Source organism: Puma concolor, chromosome D2 (genome assembly GCF_028749965.1).
Source record: "Puma concolor isolate L17-30 chromosome D2, mPumCon1.1.hap2, whole genome shotgun sequence".
Lineage (NCBI taxonomy): Eukaryota > Metazoa > Chordata > Mammalia > Carnivora > Felidae > Puma > Puma concolor.
This window is the reverse complement of record NC_141677.1, coordinates 59,511,568-59,538,503: the sequence shown is the minus strand read 5'-3', so window position 1 is coordinate 59,538,503 and position 26,936 is coordinate 59,511,568. Positions and strand designations below refer to the sequence as shown.

At 37.7% G+C, this 26,936-nt stretch overlaps 1 protein-coding gene across 2 annotated transcripts; it reads right to left on the bottom strand.

Annotated features, from left to right (window-relative positions):
• Nucleotides 1-1,379: 1,379 nt before the first annotated feature.
• On the bottom strand, nucleotides 1,380-26,934 carry CUTC (cutC copper transporter). Of its 2 annotated transcripts, XM_025918292.2 has the most exons (9): nucleotides 26,723-26,934; nucleotides 23,860-23,931; nucleotides 20,970-21,029; nucleotides 17,039-17,248; nucleotides 16,292-16,327; nucleotides 13,491-13,624; nucleotides 4,850-4,877; nucleotides 3,128-3,233; nucleotides 1,380-1,886 (listed from the first exon to the last, which is right to left on the bottom strand). In XM_025918292.2, the coding sequence occupies exons 1-9, from the start codon at nucleotides 26,781-26,783 to the stop codon at nucleotides 1,772-1,774; spliced, it is 822 nt and encodes a 273-aa protein (XP_025774077.1). In that variant the 5' UTR covers nucleotides 26,784-26,934; the 3' UTR covers nucleotides 1,380-1,771. The 2 variants fall into 2 exon arrangements, with proteins under 2 accessions (XP_025774077.1, XP_086536753.1); XM_086680627.1 differs by lacking the exon at nucleotides 23,860-23,931.
• Nucleotides 26,935-26,936: the final 2 nt, after the last annotated feature.

The following is a 26,936-nucleotide window of genomic DNA, read 5'->3' as shown; positions in this document are numbered from 1 at the left end:
ATTAAAGTTCAAGAAATTAACTTTCTCATGCTTAAACTGGGAACCAGGATATCCCAGGTATGTCTGGTTTGCCTAGAAGTATTGCTCTCCGTACTACAACCATATACCAGAAGCATCTTAAAGTAGAAGACCTGACAGTTAGTAGGCTAGCATTCAAGTCTCATAAACATTAATTTGTTATTAAAGTTTGAGCAACTCACAATATCTCTCACATCCCTAGTTAATCTGCATTAAAAAGAAAATAGAGGTGATAACATGGCCTACTATTGTCTCTGGAAGATCATACAGAGAAGTCCACGCATGGGGGAGGGTTGGCCCAAAACACTAAATATGATTATATGTACATGCATATGTGATACTTACATATCTGTATCTATATTCAAAGCCAAGAATGAAAACTATTTTTTGAAATAATTATGAACAAGCAAGAAAAGAAAAACAGGTTATTGTTGATTTTTAAATAGTGTGCCTCTCATTTTTCATAAATTATTCAGCAAATATTCTACACTGAAATTATACCTGAAGAAGTGCCTTTAAATAAAGGCAAAGCTCTTGCTACACACATTCACCAGTACCCAAATCTATGCACACTTTTCATAGAGGTTATGCTAACTAGCTTTCTGACAAAGAGCAAGCTCTTTATATTATGCTTCAGTTACTCTCCTAAAGTAGAAATAACAGCTCTATTACTAGTTTGTTATTGATATAAAATGAGGTTATTTTTTTTAATGTTTATTTAGTTTTGAGAGAGGCAGAGTGGGGGAGGAGCAGAGAGAGAGGGAGACACACAATCCGAAGCAAGGCTCCAGGCTCTGAGCTGTCAGCACAGAGCCCGACATGGGACTTGAACTCACGAACTGTGAGATCATGACCTGAGCCGAAGTCAGATGCTCAACCAGCTGAGCCACACAGGCGCCCCTAAAATGAGATTATTTATGAAAGTGACAGATAAAGCTAGTGATGAACTTCACCATTTGGGGCCTGCTTACAGGAGAAGCATCTTTCATCACTAGAATCCATTCTCCCTATCTGTGGCCTCAGTTGAAAGAAATAGCTATTTTGCTAACTTCTGTAACCTCCCAATTTTTACTATAGGTCTTTGTAAATTGTTAGATGAACCTTACGGTTAAGTCCTTTCTCTATCTGGGAGCAGAGGCACCCAGTAAACATTAGAGATCACTTCTGCCTTTATAAGTCTGGAAACTTTCGTATCCTACTTCCCATGTCTGGAGATTTCATGCTGTACCATTTTATCCTGTGTCTTTAGTGTCTTGCCCATCTAATGAGTACATAATAAGGAAAAAAAAATGAAAGAAAAAATATTCCCTTTTATATTTGGCTACAGACTGTATTTAGGATAAGAATAAAAGACTCTACCATTACAGAATGTAAATTTTTATTTTACAAATGAAAAAGCAAAATACTGCTATTAAATTGACCCTGAAGTCACACTCTGAATTCCTATCTTACAGTTCAATTTTCCCAGTTCATCAATTAATTCCACAAAATAGACTAATTAAACCTTTGTCTGTGGAAGAAGCATAGACCACATTTAACCATGATAATGGAGATGGCTGGCAAGATTAAGCAAAGGAATTGATTGTAGCTCTGTTTGAATTCTTTGTCTTCTTGGAAACAGTCTCTATAGCCATGTGAGATTTAAAGACTGTGACTGTCCTGGCCAGAGAAGAAGGTCAAAGCTGTGTCAGAGAATTAAAAACTACTCTTCTACCTTCATCTTGTGATATCCATGTCTCTCAGAGAGGTCTGGCTAAACCAGAATATTCTTTGCAATAGCATTCAAAGTCCTTACTTGTGCCACATCTGTTACCTTTAGAGAATATTCTGAGCTAGAAAGAGAGGCTCCCATGGCAACAGAGGAATTTCTGCAACAGAAATAATAAAAGGACAGATAATTATATAACTTGTTAAATGAGCCCTCCTACTGGCATTTCATTTTATAGGCTACTTAATGGTTCAAGAAGACAGGAGGTCAAGGGCTTGGATTCTCATATTTCATAATTTTTACAAATTACTTACTTAAGGGGCGCCTGGGTGGTGCAGTCGGTTAAGCGTCCGACTTCAGCCAGGTCACGATCTCGCGGCCCGTGGGTTCGAGCCCCGCATCAGGCTCTGGGCTGATGGCTCAGAGCCTGGAGCCTGTTTCCGATTCTGTGTCTCCCTCTCTCTCTGACCCTCCCCCGTTCATGCTCTGTCTCTCTCTGTCCCAAAAATAAATAAACGTTGAAAAAAAAAAAAAATTAAAAAAAAAAAACAAATTACTTACTTAAAACATCTAGTAGCCAAATCTACCTGACAGTATACTTGATTTTATATCTAGTAATGTAGTTTTGTTTTGTTTTGATTTTTGAGAGAGAAAGCACGAGCAGGGGAGGGGCAGAGAGAGAGGTCCCAAGCAGGACCTGTGCTGTTAGTGCAGAGTCCAAGCTCATGAATCATGAGATCATGACCTGAGCTGAAATCAAGAGTTGGATGCTTAACCAACTGAGTCACCTAGGCACCCCTCTAGAAATGTAGTTCTAAGGCTCTTGCTTCTTTTATATCTCATTTTTCCCAATTCTAAACAGAAATAATCAACTACTTAACTATTCAGTTATGTGAATCTTCCAAAGTGTAATAAAAAACTCGCAATAGTTTCAATTTCTTAATAGTGGCATAGTTTCAAAATAACTAAAAATAGGGAACAAAGGTGAGGGATGATTGACTAAGAATTAAAGGTAGGAGGGATAAAAGTGACTATGACTCCTCCATCCTTATACCATAGTTATTAACTTCACTAAAGGAAATCACAGTTGAATGCACACACATACATATCTGACTCATTTGAAGCTTAGCTGCTGAATTAGAGTTTATTATTAAGTGGTCTAAGTTTAGCAATGACTTAAATATATAAAGATTCACCTAAGTTCAGAAAAGCCTGCTTATATGAGGCAGGATAAAACCATTTGCAGTTGAAAAACTGCAAGAACGAGGTAATACATATGTATTAATCACAACATTCCATTCATTAATCATACCATCGATAAGGTCTTCCTTACTGGAAGGAAATCAGGAAATTCAAGATTAATCCATCCCTTCTTACACGAATCAAAGAATATATTCTTACCGAAACTTCATTCCTGAATCTCTAGCAGACCGAGCAGAACAGTGAAATTCTGTAGCACCCGAACCCTCAAGGATCCTTTGTAGATTTCTGTCTGTTATGCCACCCCCTGTTGGAAAAATAAGTAATACATTAAGAAGAATAAAATTTTGTATAAAACTTAATGACTAGCAATGACTGCTTACTCTACCTGAAATTCCCATGCCAAAATTTCTCATTGACTTAAGAGTTACTCTCTCCCTACTATGCTAGAATGAGATAAGAAAGGAATGATAAAAGACAGACTATAGACTCTGGAGAACAGTTAACTAATAAGGTCACAGAACCTGTATGGTGGAATCTTATACATCTATTGGTTCATATAATGATGCTATATATTACTGACTTTAAAAAGATTGTTCTAGGGCAAGGAAAAATCTCTATCCCCACTCCCTCTCAATTAAAGCAAAATCAAATTAAAACAAAAAGTAAGGATAGGTTTGAGGAAGAAGCTACAAAAGCACAGCCTCAGAGATGTATCTGAAAGACACAAATTCTCTAACCAGTATTCAAAGAGCACATGACTTGGAAATGGGGAAAAATGCAAGGTGTTGCAGTTTATTCAATATAATATCAACTTGGTTTTTCACAGAAGCATCTGATTCTACTTTATTAAAACTGTACAATTAAGAATTTTGTAATGACTCATTTGTTTTGTTGAACAATCTCTTAAATATTTGTATACAGATAATCATATTCTGAACTAATACCAGATTAAAAATATAAAATTACTGATCTTTTTATTCTTCTTTCCTAGTATATAGTATGTATTTAATAAAGATTTTTTAATGACTGATAAATGATGTACTTGGTAACTCAAGCTATTCAAGTTGTTGAAGTAACTTGACTTTACACACTCTTTTGGACTCATCAACTTGTTTTTTCTTAGTGGTACAGTAATATCACTGAGCCCTAAGAAGTTGAAAGAACATAGGCTTATTTGAGACACATGTAAAGATAAAATGCCATGATGCTTTTAACTTTAAAATACCTAAGGATAAAAAAAGATAACAAATGTGGCAAAATGTTAAATGTAGGAAATGAGTAAATGAGTATTCTTTATGCAATTTTCTACTTTTTTATAATTAATATGAAGAAATTAAGATTATCTTTATATCTCTCACTCTGATTCTAGATCCCCTTATTAATTCTTTAAAAATTGTTCACCTCTAATGAGCCAGAATGGACCTAGCTGATTTCATGGTTATCATCAGGAACATATGTCCCAACTGTTCTAGTAAAAGGAAGAATTCGGTGATCAGAGATTTTCAAGAACCAAGAGAGTATTATATTTGTCCAGAGATACCGCCTAAATGTTTGCTTACACCTTGTTAACAACTAGGACGTTTGGCCCTAACTCAACATAGCAGCATTGAACTTGGTGTGCCTCACCAGAGATGAACATCCATCCACATTCACAAAATTCTATACTACGGAAGATGGAGAAACCCCAATCCCAATCTACTTCCTTATTTGCTACTCTCTGAGCTAATCCCTGCTAGAATGTTCTCCTTATCTGAAGTTTTAAATTCCAGCACACATCTCTCAATCTTAAATTTTTAATCAAATTACTTATTCTCTCTGAATACCATGTATTAATACTTTCTCTCATATCATCCTGCCTCCTTTGTTCTTTCTTCACTGCACTTCAGTGTTATACTAACAAATGGATAGATAATTAAATACCTGGCATTACCACAATCCTGCCTTTTGCCTGAAAAAAGAAAAAAAAACACAAATTTTAATATCTTTCTCTCAAATGAGATATAAGGCAGTGAGAACAGAAACATGAGTGAAAGTATATTAAATTTTAAAAACTACTACTAGTGTCTAACTTTCAATAGGTCATCTCTAATTCTTTGGGATCTTGGGTAAGTAAGATGTTCAGCATAGTAACTCCTTCTATTCAGAAAGGTTATTTTATTGTATTGCTTTGAAGACTTGTACTGTGATGAACACAAAGGAGACTATGCTATAAACACTGAATAATCACATCACCTTAAGAAAAGTCATTACTGAAAAATAACATTAATTCTGAGTTTTTGCTATGCAGCGGAATGGAAGTAGTTGAATTTAAACAAGATTTCGGCAGAAAACAGAGCACAGCATAATAGTAAATTACTGGGGGGAAAAAAAACCCTATTCAAGTCTTGTATCCTCAACTAAATTCCCTAGCTTCTTATATCAGCTAAAAAAAAAAAAAACCCATGAGTCCATTTAACTGGGTTTTAAGTAATAAAATCAGACTATATGGATTAATTTCTGATAATTCTGGAAGACAGGTATCGAAGTTTCTTTACCTTTATTCAAACTTTCATTACATTTCCTAAATAAGCTTTAGGGATATACTCAGTATCACTGAAAGTCAAAAGGATATCACCCCAAATGCAAATTTAGCAGAACTACTAGTAGCAGGTAGGTAGTGATGACAGAATAAAAATTACACATTATGTCAAGCTCACTAATTTTCTGAATAAAACCATTTAAATTGTATGGAAAATGAATTTTTTCACATATGTTTCCTGAGAGGAGACTTTAATACCAGACCAGCCAATTCTGCCACTCAAAACAATTCCAAGTCATTTGCCTCAACTGTGCAGTTTATTATATGCACACAAAGTTGGGTATATAATCTTTCTTCTATTGGGTACTAGTGAACTATTAAAAAATTCAATTAAGAACCATAAATAGGGGCGCGTGGGTGGCTCAGTCGGTTAAGCATCCAACTTTTGATTTCAGCTCAGGTGTTGACCTCACAGTTCCTGAGGTGGAGCCCTATGTCGAGTCCCCCTACTCCCTGGACTGCAAGCGAGGAGCCTGCTTGGGATTCTCTCTCCTCTCTCTGCCCCTCCCTCCATCCCCCTCTCCAAATAAATAAATAAACTTAAGAAAAAAAAGAACCACGTATAGCTTAGTTTCTTTTTCCATAGAAAAAACGAAACAATTGATTAATATAGTCAATAAATACAATTAATGTTGAGAATACTTAACTTCCATATCATGTCCAGTTAGGACAAATAAGAAAACAAAACGACTGGCTTAGTGTGGGGAGGGGAAAATGGGGAGTGGAGAAAAAGGGGTAGTGCCATCCAATGTGGGAAGGACAGAAGAGAAAAGGAAAAAGAGGATATGAGAGAACAGAAAAGAGAAACCAAAAGAATGGAGTAAAGTAAAAATTAGCTAACTTCTGTAATAACAAATGTGAAGAAGGGAAGAGAAGCAGAAAGTCTCAAAAGCAATAAAGCATAAAAACAGTAAAAAGGGAAGGTAATAACAGTAGGGAAGATGATAGAGATAATCATGAGCAGAGGGAGAAACAGCCTTCCCTTTACTTTTAAGACAAGTTATACTTTAATGAGCTCTAAGTAACCAGCAGTGTAAAGTTAAGATAAGCATTCAGTACGATTGCTGAGGGTCTTTATGTAATAGCCACAAACTCTAAAACAGCTCCAAAGAGCTAGGTATAAGAGTTATCTTGTGAAAAACATTCCAAAAAATTTTTTTGAGAGAGAGGGCACAAGTGAGCGAGGGGCAGAGAGAGACAGAAAGAGAGAGAGAGAGAGAGACAAAGAGAAAATCCCAGGGGTGGCAGAGAGAGACAGCGAGGGAGAGGGTGAAAGAGAGAGAAGCGGGGCTCACCTGAAGCAGGGCTCGTGCTCACCCAAGTGGGATTTGAACTCACCAACCATGAGATCATGACCTGAGCTGAAGTCAGATGTTCAATTGACTGAGCAACCCAGGCACCCAAAGCATTCCAAATTCTTTTAGTTAAAAAATGATATTCTTGATCTGCACATTGAATGCAATCCCAATCAAAATTGCGCCAGCATTCTTCTCAAAGCTAGAACAAACAATCCTAAAATTTGTATGGAACCACAAAAGACCCCAAAGAGCCAAAGTAATGTTGAAAAAGAAAACCAAAGTGGGAGGCAATTAGCCTCTACTACAAAGCTGTAATCACCAAGACAGTATGGTATTGGCACAAAAACAGACACATAGACCAATGGAATAGAATAGAGAACCCAGAATTGGACCCACAAATGTATGGTGAACTAATCTTTGACAAAGCAGGAAAGAGTATCCAATGGAAAAAAGACAGTCTCTTTAAGTAAATGGTGCTGGGAGAACTGGACAGCAACACGTAGAAGAATGAAACTAGATCACTTTCTTACACCATACACAAAAATAAACCCAAAATGGATGAAAATGGACTTAATGGACTTAAATGGGAGACAGGAAACCATCAAAACCCTAGAGGAGAAAACAGGCAGCAATTTTCTTTGGCCTCAACCACAGCAATTTCTTACTCAACATGTCTCCAGAGGCAAGGGAATTAAAAGCAAAAATGACCTATTGGGACCGCATCAAGATAAAAAGTTTCTGCACTGCAAAGGAAACAACAAAACTAAAAGGCAACCAACCGATGGAATGGGAAAAGATATTTGCAAATGACATATCAGATAAAGGGTTAATATCCAAAATTTATAAAGAATTTACCAAACTCAACACCTGAAAAACAACCCAGTGAAGAAATGGGCAAAAGACATGAATAGACACTTTTCCAAAGAAGACATCCAGATGACCAACAGACACAGGAAAAGATGTTCAACATCACTCATCACCCAGGAAATACAAATCAAAACCACACTGAGATACCACCTCACACCAGTCAGAGTGGCTAATATTAACAACTCAGGAAACAATAGATGCTGGTGCGGATGTGGAGAAACGGGGAACCCTCTTGCACTGTTGGTGGGAATGCAAACTGGTGCAGCCACTCTGGAAAAGTGTGGAGGTTCCTCAAAAAATTAAAAATAGAACTACCCTACGACCCAGCAATAGCACTACTAGGAATTTATCCAAAGGATACAGGAGTGCTGATTCATAGGGGCACATGTACCCCAATGTTTATAGCAGCACTTTGAACAATAGCCAAATTTTGGAAAGAGCCTAAATGTCCATCAACTGATGAATGGATAAAGAAGATGTGGTTTATATATACAATGGAATACTACTTGGCAATGAGAAAGAATGAAATCCCATCATTTGCATCAACATGGATGGAACTGGAGGGTATTATGTTAAATGAAGTCAGTCAGAGAAAGACAGATATCATATGTTTTTCCTCACATGTGGAACTTGAGAAACTTAACAGAAGACCATGAGGGAAGGGCAGGGGAAAAAAGTTGTTACCAACAGAGAGGGAGGGAGGCAAACCAGAAGAGACTCTTAAATACAGAGAACAAACTGAGGGTTGATGCTGGGCTGGGGTAGGGGAGAGGGGAAAATGGGTGATGGGCATTGAGGAGGGCACTTGTTGGGATGAGTACTGGATGCTGTATGTAAGCAATGAATCATGGGAATCTACCCCCCGAACCAAGAGCACACTGTACACACTGCATGGTAGCCAATTTGTCAATAAAGTATATATTTTTAAAAATATTAAAAAGAAAAAAAATGATATGCTAGAGGTGTCTGGGCGGCTCAGCCAGTTAAGTGTCCGGCTCTTGATTTTGGCTCAGGTCATGATCTCATGGTTCATGAGATTGAGCCCTGCCTCAGGCTCCATGTGGTCGGTGGAGCCTGCTTGGGATCCTCTTTCCCTCTCTCTCTGCCCCTCCCCTGCTCACACTGTCTCTCTCTCTGTTTCTCAAAATAAATAAATAAACTTAAAAAATTATATGCTGGTGCAGAAAGGGAAACAGAGACTGTTAAATTAGTTAATGACAATACGATAAGGTGCAAAAAAAAAAAAAAATCTCTTTTGCAGATATGAGTCAACAACAACTTGTGCTCTATAATGAGGAAATTAGAACCCCCCAGACTAGTATTTAAGTATCAGGGCCTCAGTAAAATAATCAAAAGTGACCTCCAAGTCCAGCTTCTGGCATATATGTCACTGAAAAAGCATATAATTTTTCATGACATCTGAATTATATGTCATTTTGGAAAGACAGCTCCAAAGTTACCAAAAAAGCTTGTATGTATACATACTGTGAAATCTGTAGACTGACACTTTGTAGACTTTTCAGAGAACCTCCTTCTGACCAACTTTTTTTTTTTTAATTTTTGATTTTAGAGAGAAAGAGCACGTGAGCAGAGGAGAGGGGCAGAAGGAGAGAGAGAAAATCCCTAGCAGGCTCCATGCTCAGCATAGAGCCCAACCTGGGGCTGAATCCCATGGCCCTGGGATCATGACCTGAACCAAAATCAAGAGTTGGATGCTAAAATGATTGAGCCACCCAGGCGTCCCCTCTTCTGATAAATTTTTTAAACCCTGATCAAATTGATCTATCATGAAAGTGTTTATCAATGTCACTTTACTAACTCATCCATCTATCCAACAAATACTTATTAAGTGCCTACCATGTTATCAGGCACTGTTCTGGATATAGAGAATATTATGGTTGAAATGACCCAGCATATGCCACTGTGGCATAAAAATCATTTTGAGTTGAAGGCATTTGAGTTCCTGAAATTCCTTATCTGCCCTAAAAGCAGAGCCTCCCAAAAGAACTCAAAAAGAACTCAATGGTCAAAATTCCCCTCTGGGAGCAATTCATCAGCACCATACCTAAACAAGACATTGTCATTAAACTTTCATATCTTCAATCTATTCTCATTAGGGTCCACCTATTTATCTTTCCAAAAAGTCTTTCCTCCCACCCCACAAATGCTTTTCCTCCTTCCACTTCTAAATTCCTAAGTGCCCCTCCCTCTACCTCCTCTTCACCTATTAAGATGGTGTGTAAGACCCAAATTCTAAGCACCTCCTTTAGTCACATTTCTTTGTGAACTCCAATATATATACATAAGTGATTAAAATCTTTTTTCCTCCTGCTAATCTGTGTTTTGTCAGTTTAATTCACAGGCCCTCAAACATAAAACCTAAGAAGGCAGAGAAATAGTTTTTCCTCCCTGACACAGTAAACAAGATAATGTTCCTACTCTTGTGGAGCTTTCATGTTCAAGGAAGAGAGACAACATATAGGTATATTTATGTAATAAAATTTCAGGTAGCTGTAAGTACAATGAAAAAACCATAAAGCAAGGTAATGAAACAGAATAAAAGGGGGATGGGGCTATCGCACAGAATTTAATAATTGTTAAGAGAAATAAGTGGAACAAGGCCATTTAGTATTCTCAAATGTGCAAAAGCATCCATAAACAAAATGTTTACTATCTAGAAAGCTGAAACGATTCTAGGAAAAAAAGTCATTTAAAAAAATGTTTATTTTTGAGAGAGAAAGAGAGAGCGGGAGTGGGGCAGAGAGAGAGAGGGAGACAGTGGATCTAAAGCAGGCTCTGCACTGATAGCAGAGAGCCTGATGCAGGGCTTGAACTTAACAAACCATGAGATCAGGACCCCAGCTGAAGTCAGATGTTTAACCGACTGTGTCACCCAGTCACCCCCCCCCCCCAAAAAAAGTCACGTTTAACTGTTTCTTCCAAGTGAAAGCTTTTCAAAACATGGACAAATTAAATGAATTCTGCCACTTTGGGGAGGGGGGTTTCCATAAGATTACTGAGAACTGTATGCTTACCTAAAGCTATCAAAGTGGCTTAACAACATAAAGCACTTACTAAGTATCAGACTTTGTGCTATTATCTGAAGTAATCCACAACTATTCTAGGAGGTAGGAGGTAGGTGCTATTAAAATGCTAATGTAGATGAAGAAACTGAAGTTTAGAATGGTTAGGTAGTTTGCCCAGGCTTACTGTTAATAAATGGCAAAGCTAGGATTTAAACACAGACTTTCTAATCCCCAAACCTAGGCTTTAACCAGTATATTATACTGCTAGATAACTGCTTCAAAAAGTAAAGTTAGCGTTATCTCACTTATATGTGAAATCTAAAAAAAAGTCCAATACATAGAAACAGAGAGTAGAACATTGCTATCTAGTGAGGAGGTGGGGAAAACAGGGAGATGCTGGTCAAAGGGTACAAAGTTGCAATTATGCAGGATGAGCAAATCTACAGATCTAATGCACAATGAGACTATAGTGAATACTTCATTGAATTCTAAAAATTTGCTAAGAGGGTAATATTTCAGGTGCTCTCACCACACACACACACACACAATGTAACTACATGAGATGCATATGTTAATTAGCTTGACTGTAACTATTTCACTATATATATATTAATATTGAAATATCATGTATACCCTAAATACATGGAATTTTTCTTTTATAAAAAAGAAGTAAAGTTAGCGTATGAGAATATTTAACTCCATGCTTCCTGCCAACCAATGATTAAACTACAAATTACATTTGCAACACAGTGATAATGAAATGCAAGACATGACTATGGCAATTATATCTACATTATTCTCTACTCCACAGTGAGAAAACATTTAAAAATTAATTCAATTCTTCTATTTTAAAACCCTTCAGACTTTCCCACTGCCCCAACGATAAAATACACACTCCTCAACAGTTTTCAAGGCTCTGGACAGCATTCTTCTCTTTACATCCAATATTCTGGTTTCTTCAATATCTTAGTAAGTTATTCTTTCCTGGTCTTTGTATACACTATTTCTTCTGCATGAGGCATTCACCTATTCCCCTTACCTCCTTTTACACAGATAACTTGTAATCATTGCTCAAATGAATGTGTGTGTGACTCTTCTTCTGGGAGCTAACTACTGCCAACTCCATGCCCAAAACTGGGGTTAATTCCTCTCAAATGTGCCCCTTTGTACCTTTAAAAATTAAAAAAAAAAAAAAAAAAAAGAGTGGGTGGGCACCTGGGTGACTCAGTCAGTCAAATGTCTGCTTCTTAAAATTTTTTTTTAATATTTATTTTAGAGAGAGAGAGAGAGAGAGTCAGAGACAGAGACAGAGTGCAAGCAGGGGAGGGGCAGAGAGAGAGGGAGACACAGAATCCGAAGCAGGCTCCAGGCTCCGAGCTGTCAAAACAGAGCCTGATGTGGGGCTCAAACCCACCACCTGTGAGATCATGACTTGGGTCAAAGTCAGAAGCTTACTTGACTGAGCCACTCAGGCACCCCCAAATGTCTGACTCTTGATTTCAGCTTAGGTCATGATCTCACAGTTGCGAGATTGAAGTTGGGCATGGAGCCTGCTTAAGATTCTCTTTCTCCCTCTCCCTCTGCCCACTCCCTGCTCTGCGCATGCTCTTTCCCTCTCTCAAAAAAAATATTATTTTTTTAAGTAAACTCTATCCCCAACGTGGGGCCTGAACTCACTATCCCGATTGAGTGGCACGCTCTACTGAGCCAGCCAGGTGCCACTTAGTACCTTTTTTTATAGCACTCTATTACAATTGCTTGTTCTATTAAAAGTGCCTGTTGTGCCACAAACTCCAAGGGCAGTGACTACACACACACACACACAGGTCACCACCACAGTACAAATGCCCTGCAGTTAATATATACTTAATAAATACTTGTAAAATCAGTAAGTTCCAGACTAGCAAAGTCACATCAGATCCTTAGATGAAATTTCTGAAAATTATTTTCATGGCTATAAGAAAGTGAACATAATTAGATTTCTATACAGAACACCAAAAAAATATTAGTAACAGGAGAAGTAATAATAATAAACTAACATGTAGTAAGATCTATTATATGTCAAGCACTATGCTAAGGCTCTTACATATCTTCTCTCTACCAATCATCAGAACAACCCTATAAAGGAAGTATTAAACTTTTCTCAATTGCACACATAAAGGAACAGAGGATGAATAATCTACTCAACATTACAAATCAAATAAGTATCTGAGTCTTAAATCCAGAACTCTCTTGTCTCAAAGTCCATACTCACTAACTCAAAATGGCTCTGGACTGGTGTCAGAAAAACAGACATACCACAATTACAAATTTGCCTGCTCTACAAATGATGCTAACTCATCATGGAAATTCATACAAGGGTAAAACATATTTCCTCCTATCCTGATAGATAGGGAGAGGTGAAAGAAGAATATAATTTTAGGTTTAGAATTCATTTCCACGTGATAATTATTTCAAATTTTTTATGGGATCCCCTGAGTATACATAGGCTGATGGTGAGATGATGTGGCTTAAAACAATGTAATGCTAATGGCAGAGAAAAGATAAAATTGGCTGTGGTTATCCAAGTTAGATCAAAACCTTAAGCACTGGTTACAATTTGACTTCAAAAGTCTTAAACACTAAAATGCTCATGTGAAAGAAATAAAAATTATATAAGTATATTTCTGCCTGCTTGCTTTTCTGTACAGGGTAATCATTAAGTCAGTAATAGCTTCATAACCTAGCTGAACAACAGAACATCAGGAGCAAGCACAACAGAGTTAGGAAGAAAGGAAACAAACTGTGTGTACCTGATCTATGAGTCGCTTTATTAGGGGTAGCCCTTCTAGTGCCGAACTGTCACATCCACTGGTCAATACTCGTTCAAATCCCAGGGTTAAGAGGGTCTCTAGAGCTGCCACTGGATCATGAACCATGTCAAAGGCTGAAATAAATAAAACTGATTTGAATTTTGAACACTTATCCTCTAATATAGTGCTTTCCAAAATGTAGTATACACACAGAGGTGTGCTGGACCTAGCCTGTATTGGCAAGCCAGAGCCAACTGTTAAATATTCAGGAGTTCTGCAAGCATGATTATTATCCACTGACAGCCTGAAGCCAGTCAAGGTGGGAGAATTTAAACCACAGAACTCAACAAATACTATGTACCAGGGCTCTCTTCATCCAAGAACTAGTCTACCAGCACACCACATAGTCTGCATACCATCATGGCACGCGTGAACATTTTAGATGGTACCCACCTGAACAGATTTATTTACTTAAACACAGATTAAGAGCAAAACATTTCCATTTTTCATGAGGTATAAAAGTTTCTCTTTAAATTCACTTAAGGGGCGCCTGGGTGGCTCAGTCGGTTAAGCATCTGACTTCAGCTCAGGTCAAGATCTCACCGTTTTGAGTTCGAGCCCTGCTTCGGGCTCTGTGCTGACAGCTTAGAGCCTGGAGCCTGCTTCAGATTCTGTGTCTCCCTCTCTCTCTGCCACCCCCCGCATTTGCACTCTGTCTCAAAAATAAATAAACATTAAAAAAAATTTTTTTTAATTCACTTAAGATTTTATTTAATGAAAATTATTACATACATTTGCACAGGTAGCACTCAAATCACTCTAAATGTGATAGGCAAGTGACTCAAATTTGGAAAACTGCTCTAAGCCTTCAGACAAACTGGACAAACCTCACTTGAGACAAATATTACGCTATTTCCTAAAAAGGCCTTGGTTCACATTCTCATTATTAATATTTTGTACTATTCCATTTACTCCAAATACTTATGGCTCATAGTACAACAATTGTTCACAACAGACTATATAAACTTGTAATTCCATTCTACTTTCTAAGAGACTTCTCTCCTCCTCAGGTAGGAAAGTGGCACTAGGAACCTCAAAAATAAAAACTTCTGCTTTGGTTCTCAGCCCTGTTACATGATTTGGAAGTTCTAATCCATGGCAGATTAAGGTTAGACCCCTTTACATTACCCGTTAGTGTATGCAGGCAGCTAAATGTACCACAGAGGTTTTTCCTTTTTTTGTAGCAGCGCCTCACCAGTGATTACACTATCATACTATCTCATTAAATGCACGAGTGAAAACAATGTAGAACTTACAACAATGCAAAATTTTGAAAATATAAAAATATTTTTGTTAAATGTATTGAAGGAAAAGAAATTTGAAATGATTTTCTTAGTTTAAGAAGAGAAAAATACATTCGATATGACACATGTACTTTTTAAATTATTTAGCATGTCAAATTTTAAACTATATATTTTTCAGATAAATGTTTACTGATTAAAATTACTTTTCATATTTACAAACTTTTTTTGGCTACTCTCAAGGTGTGGATTTTAAACATTCTAACATCTTTTAGTTATTGCTAGTTTATGAGAAGCATTGCTAAACAGCAAGTCAAGAAAACAGTTTTCTGGTGGTATAATCCATTTCAAAAAGCAACAAGAATAACAAATGCTTTATCTCTAATTTCTGTAAATAGATGCAAATGACAGAGCCCACTCTTATCCTAATCTTCGAATGCTTACTCAAAACGGCAGAAAAACATTCAACAATTTCTCATGCATACATATATCATCAAGTAAAAAAAAAGTTTTGACTGGAGACTTCTTTCTTTTCACATATAAAGGAGCGCCCTCTGCAGGCAAAATTGACTTGTTCCGTTTTACTGAGGTTTAACAAAAGTGTACGGAAATTAGGACTACCTGATTTATAGATAAGAAGTATTTTTTATATGAAACTATCAGATAATTTTAGAAACCATTCTGATGTAGACAAGCTATCAATAATGCACTTTTGTACATAACAGTGAGCATCTGTTCATTGACTATCCAGCATCTATTTCTTCTTTCCTCCTTCCTAATAGTAACCAATTCTTATGCAGATATCCACCCCTTTCCCCACCTCTGCCCATGAATCTTATATTCATCTGGGAAAGCTGGTCACATCACTAGTTCCTAGAATGGTCTTGTCTGGCTTAAGCCAGGCAGTACATTTCATTTCACTGGCCACAGCACTTTATTCTTTTTTTTTTTTAATTTTTTTTTTAACATTTATTCATTTTTGAGACAGAGAGAGACAGAGCATGAACGGGGGAGGGGCAGAGAGAGAGGGAGACACAGAATCGGAAACAGGCTCCAGGCTCCGAGCCATCAGCCCAGAGCCCAATGCGGGGCTCGAACTCACGGACTGAGAGATCGTGACCTGAGCTGAAGCTGGACGCTTAACCGACTGGGCCACCCAGGCGCCCCACAGCACTTTATTCTTTTGGGAGTTGCACATGATCTAAGGCATCTAATAAAAAATGAATCTCAGGATTCTTGCTTGGAATGCTGTGACAAGTACATACACTTGTAGACAATTCCCACTCTCTCCCTCTATTATATCCCACCACACCAGCATTTACTTTTAACAAGTTTTCATAACTAAGTTTCAAATTGTGCATCTCTAAATTTATAACAGTTATAAAGAAACCAACTGGTAACACTGTAACACTTTATGTGTTCCATAAAAAAGTTACGGCATTTGGTAAAATTAGAAAACTGACACCGTTCAAAAGAACTTCTAAAATGGAAATGACTCACCTCGGTGGAAAGTGACTGGCAGAGGACGGCATATAGCTACAAAAATAAAGTCAAATAACAATATAAATGAAGAGATCGTCACTGGTTGGTGTATATAGAATTTTCCATGTTAGATGGGACTTTTATTTTATACTGTCCTCTCCTAAGAAGCAAAGACAGTGAACTAAGATAATAAAATGGCAGCCTTCCAAATTCAGAATTCTTATGTTTCCATTAATCTCTGATTTTCATTAAAAGAAAAAAATGGTCATCCATTCTTTAGCCAGACTAAATAAAAATTATGCGATCTGGTTATTTATAAAGGCAGCATTACATCTATTACTTTTATCCCTCTGAGAATCTTCAAGAAATACTTTGGCCTAGAATTATAAGTAGTATGCTTCTGTCCTCTCCACATCTCCCCATCTTCAACAACTGCAATAGCCTTTGAAGTGTTTGGTGCAGTGGTTAAAGGAATCGAGGCAAACTTCCCTTAAACCTTCCAGGAAAAGCAGCAGAACTTGATCTATAACAACTGAGGAGTCAGTAGGACTAGAACATATACCTAGATCTGCCCCAGACATCTAGATAACTGTTTAAAATAGGTCAGTATAAGTGCCTGCAGGTGTGACTGAAAAGTCAGTTTTGCAATTGCATTGTTTTTTTTTTTTACTTGCAGTGACACACAATGTTATGTTAGTTTCAATATCAGAAGTATTCAACGCAATCATCATTAGAGGCTTTTTGGTCTCAGATACAAATTCTTACCCACAAGGGACATGCACAACTCTTTGTCAATGTGTCCATCTTCAGTCAATGCTCCAAATACCAAACCATCAGCACCATAAAGCTTGGCAAGACGAATGTCAGCCTTCATCACCTCAACTTCACGATCTGAATATAAAAAGTCACCTCCACGCGGCCGAATCATCACAAAAACTGGAATCTGGACACACTGCTTCACTACTTGAAGGACACCTAAAAGAATATAGAGAGCAGACTAATTAAAATTCAAATGTGAACTAACATCTCTAGGAAGTCAATAAAATTTATTAGCTCTTGTGTATCACTTCTATAAGAAAAGGAAGCAATGACTGAGGCAACCAGAGATAGATCTAAAGGGAATGACAACCCTAAATTAAAAAATGTGCATATAATAGAAGTTAAATAAGAAAACCAAGGGTAAAAAAGAGCAATTTAGAAAACAGAAAAAATTTACTGAATTTTTACAAGCACTTGTCAGTTGACTAAAGAAAAATCATTTTGCTGGTATGTAACACTGGAAAGTGAAGTAACAGGCTCAATATTCTGCCAGTGTATTCCATAAAATCCAATGTTTCCTTTCTAATTGATTACAGCTCTGTTTAGAACCTACTATAGAGATGTTTACATAGTTCTAAAGTTTATGATCCTTTAGGAACAAAGAAATTAATTAAAGCCTTTTTTTCAAAGAGTTATGTAAAAGGAAGCAAAGTTCTACTTATTTGTGATTTTATATAGAGATCTATGAACAAAAACACCTAAATATGACACAATTCATGACTAATTCAGAAACCTCAATAGTATATATCTTCCATGACTGGTGTTAGTTATATCTCGATAAACCCATCTTAAGCTGAAAAGATCTTAAATCCAAATGCCTTCATTACACCTAACCTACTGAACATCATAGCTTAGCCTAGCTTACCATAAACACGCTCACAACACTTATATTAGCCTACTGTTGGGCAAAATCATCCAATGGAAAGCCTATTTTATAATACAGTGTTGAATATCTCATGTAATTTATTGAATACAGTACTGAAAGTGAAAAACAGAATGGTTACATAGGTACAGAATGGTTTAAGTCTATTGGCTGTTTACCCTCGTGATCGCATGGCTGACTGGGAGCTGTGGCTGCCCAGCATCATATGAGAGTACCATACCACAAATGGCTAGCCTAGGAAAAGTTCAGAATTCAAAGTACAGTTTCTACTGAATGCATATTACTTTCACACCATTGCAAACTCAAAAAATCATAAGCCAAACCATCATCTGTTGGGAACCGTTTGTATAATTTCTGTGACAAGCACCATTGTGTTTATGAACTTACTTCTTTTTCCTTGCTAAAAGATCCCCAATTTTGCATGGAATAGCAATATGCCCAGCACCAAGCAATGAATCATGATTACGATTGCAAAGAACAGATTGCATTCAAATTTAGAGATGGTCTGGAGATTTCCCAGAATGGCCAGGGAATGCCCTCCCTTAGTGAGAAGATTCCAAAGGTTTACAGCACATATAAACCTTTATACTAAATAATGCTATCATCAACCTCAGAGTAACATAGAAGAGTCAAAAATTCATACAGGGACTTCTGCTTTTGACCAGGACAGAGTAACAGGAACTGGATTTATCTTCCTACCTATAATAACCAAAAAACACATATGAATATGAAAAATATATGAAACAATGGTTTGAAAGACACTGTATGTCAAGCAACAAAGAACAATGATGCCTGGAAGATGGGAAACAAACGAGATAAGCTCTTTATTTGATCCAAATTATTACCTTGAGGGTTTTCTAGGCTGCAGTATAGAAAGGGGGAACCTAGGTGGAGGTCAGAGAATTCTCTGAGTTGAAGAGACAAAACTGAGAGTCCAGGGAGACCAAATGACTAGAGTTCACAGGAGAAAGTACCAGTGGGAAGAGAAAGAGAAATCTGGAGATTTGAAGAGAATCCCCTTCTAATATTCAGCTCAGTAGTGATGAGTGCATATATGCAAGGAAACCATACAAGGGCCAGGGGGAAAAAATCCACTGAAAAGAATTAGAAAGAAATAGTGCCTGTCATTCACACCTGGTGCACCAAAAATAACACCTATTCCCAACAGGCATATAGGAAAAGTTGAAGATTCGTGGGGCACTGGATAGAGAACACAGAAGGTTCTTGCTTTTGGTAGTGGGGAATAGTTAACTCTAGACTGACCACTGCTCCAGACCTGCTTAACAAACTTTAAAGCCAGGACCCAAAAAGAATAAACTGTTTCCAAATAACGTAACTGCTTGAGAATGTTTATAGGAATGCAAACATATCCAGGACCCAACAAAATAAAATTAATGTCTGGAAGCCAATAAAAAATTATCAGGCAGGAACACAAGATGCATCATGAGATGATAAACCAATCAAATGAAACCAACATAGAACTCGTACAGATGTTAGAATTAGCAGCCAAGTCATTAAAACAGCTACTATAACTTTACTCCAAATGTTCAAAAGAGTTCAGAAACAACACACTTGATATAATAGCCTCAAATTAAACTTCTAGAAACGAAAACTATAATGTGTGAGATGAAAAACACACAGTGTGGGATTAATTTCAGATTAGACATTGCAGGGAAAAGATTAGTAAACTTGAAAACAAACCAATAGGATCTATGCAAAATGAAACACAGAGAAAAAGGAGATTAAAAAGAAAAAAAGAGAGGGGCGCCTGGGTGGCTCAGCTGGTTAAATGCCTGACTTTGGCTCAGGTCATGATCTCATGGTTCAGGAGTTCAAGCCCCATGTCAGGCTCTTTGCTGACAGCCTGCTTCTGATTCTGTGTCTCCCTCTCTCTCTGCTCCTCTCCCACTCACACTTTCTCTCTGTCTCAAAAAAACAAAACAAAAGAAAACAAACCCAACATAGTTCATCAGTGAGTTGTGGGACAACTTCAAGCAGCCTAAAACAAGTATGTGACATCTTTGGGGGTAGAGTATATTGAATGCTGAAAATTTTCTAAATGTGATGAAAACTATAAATGCACAGGTCCAAGAAACATGAAGAAAACTATAGTCAGGTACATTGTTATTACATTGCTGAAATCCAGAAATAAAAAAAAAAAAATTTAAAGCAACCACAAAAAAACCAAACAAACAAACAAAAAACCACCACCAAAAATCCACAAGGTATGGATGATAGCAGATTTCATACAAAAGACAACACCAGCAAGAAGACAGTGGAGAAATATCTTTAAAGTACTGAAAGAAAAAAAAAAAAAAAAAAACCGTCAACCTAGAATTCTACACCCAGCAAAAACATCTTTCAAAAATGGAGAAAGATGTTTTGAGACATACAAAAGCTGAAAGAATTCATCACCAGCATACTTGTAATACAAAAAATTGTTAAAACAATTACTTCAGACCGAAAGAGAATGAGATCAGATGGAAACACAGACCTACACAAAGGAATGAAGAACACCAGAAATAGTAACTACACTGATTGTTTTCTCTTTTATTCTCTTTAAGAGATAATTGAATTTTTAAACAAAAAGTAGTGTGGAGTGTATGTATTTTTAACATAGATAGAAGATAGCAGTAAGATAGATGTATGACAACAGCAAAAAGACCAGGAGGGAAGAAATGAAGACAAAAGTCAATATGCTAAGGATGCCAGGATGGAAAGAGAAAAGAAAAAAAACCCTGGCCCTTGATATTACTGCAGAGCAACTAAACCAATATTAACAGTAACTACCTATCTCTCAACTTTTTGATGTACTGTATGAGGATCACATCTTTGATAGATTTATTCATAAGCATAAGCATTTCTAACTCATACAATATCCACAGCATAGTTAACACATTAGTAACATTAGTAAAAGATCTCAATAAAACATATTACCCATTGTCTCTGGGCTCTATAAACTCCTCCTAGAAAATATGAAAACCAGACACTTACCCATGCTGGGTGTGGTTCCTCCTTCCAGTAAGCCAGAACATAATTCAATCCGACCAGCACCTATGATAATAATAATAAAAAAAGCATTGCTCAATACAATAAACTTTTAAAAATTAAAAATTAAGAACAGTTTTAAGAAGCATTGCTCAAAAATTATCGTTCAAAGTAAACATTTATGAAACAGTAAACTTAACACTTTTTTCTAAAATATAGCAAAGATTCTTAGAAACTGAGAGAAATCATATTATAAAACCAGAATAACACTCTATTTTTAATCCCAACTATATTCTGCAACCCATATTGTGTTACTGATAGTCAAATTTAAGAGTTAATTCAAGTTAAGCTAGATCTCCTGAAAATTTGTATTAGAAGGTTGCCTCTCCATGAATAGGGATGTAACTTACAATAAATAAGTTTCTGGACTGATCACAGTGGAACACTGACTCTTCATTGATATTAACAATCTTTGTGAAGAGTGTCTAAGCTTTAAAAAAGTATAAGATAATTTTAAGTAGCTTAAATCAAGATAATTTCAAGAATAAGAGAATGCTGAAAGCAAATCAACTATCGGACTACAGCATCATGTCAAAAGAGTCTCAGGATCCAGCTTGAAAAGGCTCATACCAGCCAAACAGGGGACACTTTGAGCATCAGTAAGAAAAACCATAATGGAGTAAAACACATCAAATATGTCTAAATCTAGATTCATATTGATAAAACAATTCATTGGGAGATAGAAAATAAACTCATTACCCAAAAATCAGTAAACAGCAGAAAAAGAGCAAGCATTTGCTGCCTTTCTTATAGAAACTGAACCCCAATATAACCAAACAGTTGATGAAGGAAAGTTCTTTATAGAAGCATACTTCTAATAAGTGAAAAGTAAATAAATGTTAGAATTACTATAGTACCATTTTTCAAACCCTACTAAAATAGGCACTGCTAAAATCATTAGGTGAAAAGCTGAAAGAAAACCTTATAAAGGATGGATCAGGCTAACAATATCTGAATCTACTGCAGGCAAAAAGCCCATAGCTTGTTTTTGTTATGGCCTAGAAGTTAAAAATGTTTGTGTATGTGTTTTTCAAAAAATAAAAATCTTTACTGACACACAATTCGCATACCATACAATTCACCCATTTAAAGTGTGCAATATATGGGGCGCCTGGGTGGCTCAGTCGGTTAAGGGTCCAGCTACAGCTCAGGTCATGATCTCGTGGTCTGTGAGTTCGAGCCCCGCATTGGGCTCTGTGCTGACAGCTCAGAGCCTGGAGCTTGTTTCCAATTCTGTGTCTCCCTCTCTGTCTGACCCTCCCCCATTCATGCTCTGTCTCTCTCTGTCTCAAAAATAAATAAACATTAAAAAAATTAAAAAAGAAATAAAGTGTGCAATATAATATTTTTTAGTATACTTATAGAGTTTGGCAGCCATCAACACAATTTTGGAACATGTTCATTACCCCAAAAAGAAACCTCATACCCTTTAGCAGTTACCTCCCCTTCTCCCACGCCCCCAAACCTTAGGCAACCACTAATCTACTTTCTTTCTCCAAAATTTGACCAATGTGGAAAATGCATATAGGTGGAATCATACAGCATGTGGTATTTTGTGACTTTTTTCCACTTAATGTTTTTCCACTTGCAATGTTAGAGTAATTTCAAGATTCATCTATGTTGTAGCATGTATCAGCATTTCACTCTTCGTTATTGCCAAATTAAGAATGGTTTTTACATTTTCAGAGGATTATATATATATATATATATAAAAGAATATTCAACCAAGACCAAATGCGGCCAGCAAAGCTGAAAATATATACTATGCTGCTCTTTACAAAAAGTATCCTGATTCCCATATAGATGAAAGATTGGGCACTTGCTGAAAATAGTAGATGCTGAGTGATGGGTATGTGGGGATTCATTATACTCTTCTACTTTTGTATATGTTTAAAATTTTCCATAATAAAATGTTTTTAAAAATTTCTGATCCTAAGATGATGGGAATTTCTTTTTTTTTTTTTTTTGCATTTATTTATTTTGAGAGAGAGAGAGAGAACGTCCGCACACATACGCATGAGTGGAGGACAGGGAGAAAGAGGGAGAGAGACAGTCCCAAGCAGGCTCCATGCTGCCAGTGCAGAGCCCCACGTGGGGCTAGATCTCACTACCACAAGATCACGACCTGAACAGATATCCAGAGCTGGATGCTTAAACAATTGAGCCATCCAGGCACCCCCCAGGGATTATGGGAATTTCTATGCTTCCCATTAAAGCAGGTTCAGAACACAAAAGAAACTTTGAGGTAAAAATAATGTTAAAAAAAAGATAATGATAGGGGCGTCTGGGTGGCTCAGTCGGTTAAGCTTCTGACTTCGGCTCAGGTCATGATCTCTTGGTTCATGAGTTTGAGCCTCACATCTGGCTCTGTGCTGACAGTTCAGACCCTGGAGCCTGCTTCAGATTCTGTGTCTCCCTCTCTCTCAGCTCCTCCCCTGCTTGTGCTCTGTCTCTCTCTCAAAAATAAATAAATATTTTTAAAAATTTTAAAAAAGAGATAATGATAAAAGTCTCGATGATGAAAATGGAAGCAAATCTCTTAAATCATCTTTAAATCAATAGTTTGAAAAAAAATGAAGTCTTTGCTAAGTTCAATTAAAAAAAATGAAGTTGGTGAGTAAGCACTACTGTAGACACTTGACTCAAAATGTGATCTACTGGAGGAGTAAGATTAGAAGATGATAATTTTCCAGTATGTTTTCCAGTCGGTTGGCTGTTTTCAAAAAGATTACTAGGATCCTTAGTAATCACAACGGCTCCCAAGATCAGTTCAACAGGATTCATTTTCAGATTCTTACAGGGACTGCCAACTGTCATTCATTCTCTTTTGTCTTACCTCCTCTTTCTGCATTTACAGCTGACTCTACTGAATCAACACACACTTCCATGAGAAATCCATTTGCTGCTCCTAAAATACACGGAGAACAATGTAATTTCATGATGGTACTATCCATCCAGACCAATCTACCACCGTTATTTTATATTTTGCTGCCAAAATACAATGCCCAATGTCCAAATCCAATAATCCAAGTAGGTAAGTATACTAGAGACCATGAGTGCAATAAAATAGCATACAGATTTTTTTTTTAATTTTTTAAACGTTTATTTATATTTGAGAGAGGGGAGGGGGCAGACACAGAATCCGAAGCAGGTTCCAGGCTTTGAGCTGTCAGCACAGAGCCTGACACGGGGCTCAAACCCACAAACCGTGAGATCATGACCTGAGCCAAAGTGGGTCGCTCAACTGACTGAGCCACCCAGGTGCCCCAACAGCATACTGATTATTAAACTGATGTCTCCAAACTGTGAAATAAGTATACAAACATATGTATAAGAAATTACACCGAGGAAAATACACACTGAATGCCAAATTAATTTTCCTAAAGCACTGACCTCATCATCACATTCTAAGTTAGATTGTTTTTGATATTTCTCAGCATTTTCAGAATATGTTTAAACGTTTTTATAAAGATCATGTTTAAGAAAAAGGATGGACTTCAAATTTTGGCCCTACTACTCATCTGTGTGACCCTAGACAAGTTACTTAGCCTAAATAGGCTTTAGTACCTACCTCAGAGTAGTGAGCACTAAATAATTCATGTAAACTGGAGAGTACTCACTGTGTGTTCAAAAACAGTTATCATTAATAAACTACATACTCTTTCTTCTATATACCTCCAGTTCCCCCCAATTCCCATCCTTGCTCTTGATTATGGCCATCTCTTCAATCCACAAAGCCGTGCCAGCTCCACTGTTGAATGGTAAAATCTTCCAAGACTCACATTAAATCACATTTCCATATTTCCCCTCTCTCAAAGTAGGAAATTGTATCTCCCTCTTTTGAACTCATATAACTCTTCATAGATTATGTGTTCCTTTTTAAAAACTAACTGTACCTTTTTAAAACACTAATTACTTTCTACCTCTTATTATTATGTATATAGAGAAGTGTCTGTTCACTCTTCGTTGACTTAAAGTTCCTAAATAAAGTCTTTATGTGAGAAATCTTTATCATCACCCATAGCAAGCACAGTGTCCACCCTGGTATACAACAGTCATGCAAAGATTTACCAGAGGCTGAATAATTATAAATTCATAAATTTCAACCATGTATTTACACTACAAGTGTGATGAAAATAAAGTTTTGAGTTTTTCTGTAAGTGAAGCACATTGTTTTTGTTTACAATTCAGAATATTAAATGTACACTTCATGCAATAAGACCTGAAAGAATGTGCACCACATACTAATAGTGGTTACTACTAGGTAGCAGATTTGGAATTACTTTTACTTTCCTCTTTTTTACTTTTCTATGTTGCTTTTTTTCCTAGCCAATATTGCTTTTATCGTTTTAAAAAAGGCTATTTTATTTGAAAAACCAAAATCTATCATCTGCTTACATCAAATTGCAAAGGTCTCACGTATGTAAAAGAAGACGATCAGTCTCAAACTGTGAAAGAGTTAAGTGCCACACTATGTTCCTAACCAATAGCACTGCATTCATTCCAAGAGTTTCCTGATAGCCACCCAGACCAGCTGTCACATCAATCTGACTGGACAATGCAGCTGGGGTACCATTTGCCTCCCAGGAGAAAGGATGTTGGCCAGGAGTTGGTGGAGGCGCACACACAAGGCTATGACAGCTGTCCAGGAACAAAGTTATTTGTGGGAATCAAAGACATTTGTTTGGAGCAGCAGTTCTCAAAGTGTGGTAGTCCAGTTACCTCTGGGGGCCTTTAAGACCCTCTCAGAGTCTGTGCAGTGAAAAGTATTTTCATAATAATGCTAAGACTTTATTTGCCTTGTTCACTCTCATTCTCTCACAAGTGGAGTGGAATTTTCAAGAGGCTACCTGACATGTCAGACTGAAAGCAGAAGCAATTCCATTAATCCAGATCTTCAAGAGATTTGCAAAAATATAAAATACTGGCATTCTATTTGTTAGGAAGATATTTTTCACACACGCACACAGATGTTATTGGTGTTAACATGTAATGGGTTTCCAGTTAATTAGCATTTTAAAATGTTTCCATTTCGAATACGGTCCATACGGATAGATTTAACCTATATAAATGAGAGGTCTCTAAGGTTCTCGATAACTTTCAGGAGGGGAAAGGGGTCCTGAGATCAAAAAGCTTGAGAACCGCTGGTCTGGAGGAACCGAGAGTTCACGAGGCGGAGGATCTGCCAAATTCCCCAGCACCTGCTACGCCACCCTGCCTGGCGCAGCAGCAAGAACTCGGGACGTGGGGCAGCCACAAGCTCGGGCGCTTGGCAGCGGTGCGGCTTTGGGGACAGTCCTCACCCCCGCCGCAGCAGCTACAGGTTACTAAGAGGTCACCACGGTGAGGCGCTGTGTTCAGCGCTGGACAGCTAACAGTCCCAGCGCTGCCACGGGGTGGGGACTCGCAGCCTCGCGTGGCGACGGGAAACGTGGGGCTGAAAGAAGTTAACCAACTTGAACACGGTCGCACACTAGACGCGCTGGGATGCAAACCCACACATCTGGTTCCGGAGCCGCGTCACTCTCGCTACAAGCCCCTTCTCAGGCCCTCAGCTTCTACACGTTTAAAGCCAGAACGACAGAACTTGCCGCGCTGAGAGATGTGAGAAGCCGGGGAAAGGACTCCGAGAGAACTCCCGCAGGCCCGCCCCTGACAGCGAAAGCGGCCGACCGCCCCCTCCCCGCCCCCTTCTGTACCGGACTTCCCGGACGGTATGCGCGCCCGTTTCCGCTCCGAGGAGGTCCCCTGCCTCTTCATGCTCGACGCGTCCCTCCCTCGTGTGTCTTCGATTTCTACTCAGGGTCTGGGTTCCGGCGCGCGCGCCCAACGAAGCGCGGCCTGATGATTGCGCGCACCCCGGCGCGTCTCCGACACCCAGACCCAGCAGCCCCCGCGAAAGACGAGTGTCTG

Bases quoted from the DNA above. Each gene is read 5' to 3' on its own strand.
- CUTC (XM_025918292.2), bottom strand. From the start codon at position 26,783: ATGAAGAGGCAGGGGACCTCCTCGGAGCGGAAACGGGCGCGCATACCG. The intron at 4,878-13,490 runs GTACACACAGTT...TTCTTTTTTCAG, and splicing joins TAAAGCGACTCATAGATCAG to GCAAAAGGCAGGATTGTGGT. The intron at 1,887-3,127 runs GTAAGAATATAT...TTTCTGTTGCAG, and splicing joins GATTCAGGAATGAAGTTTCG to AAATTCCTCTGTTGCCATGG.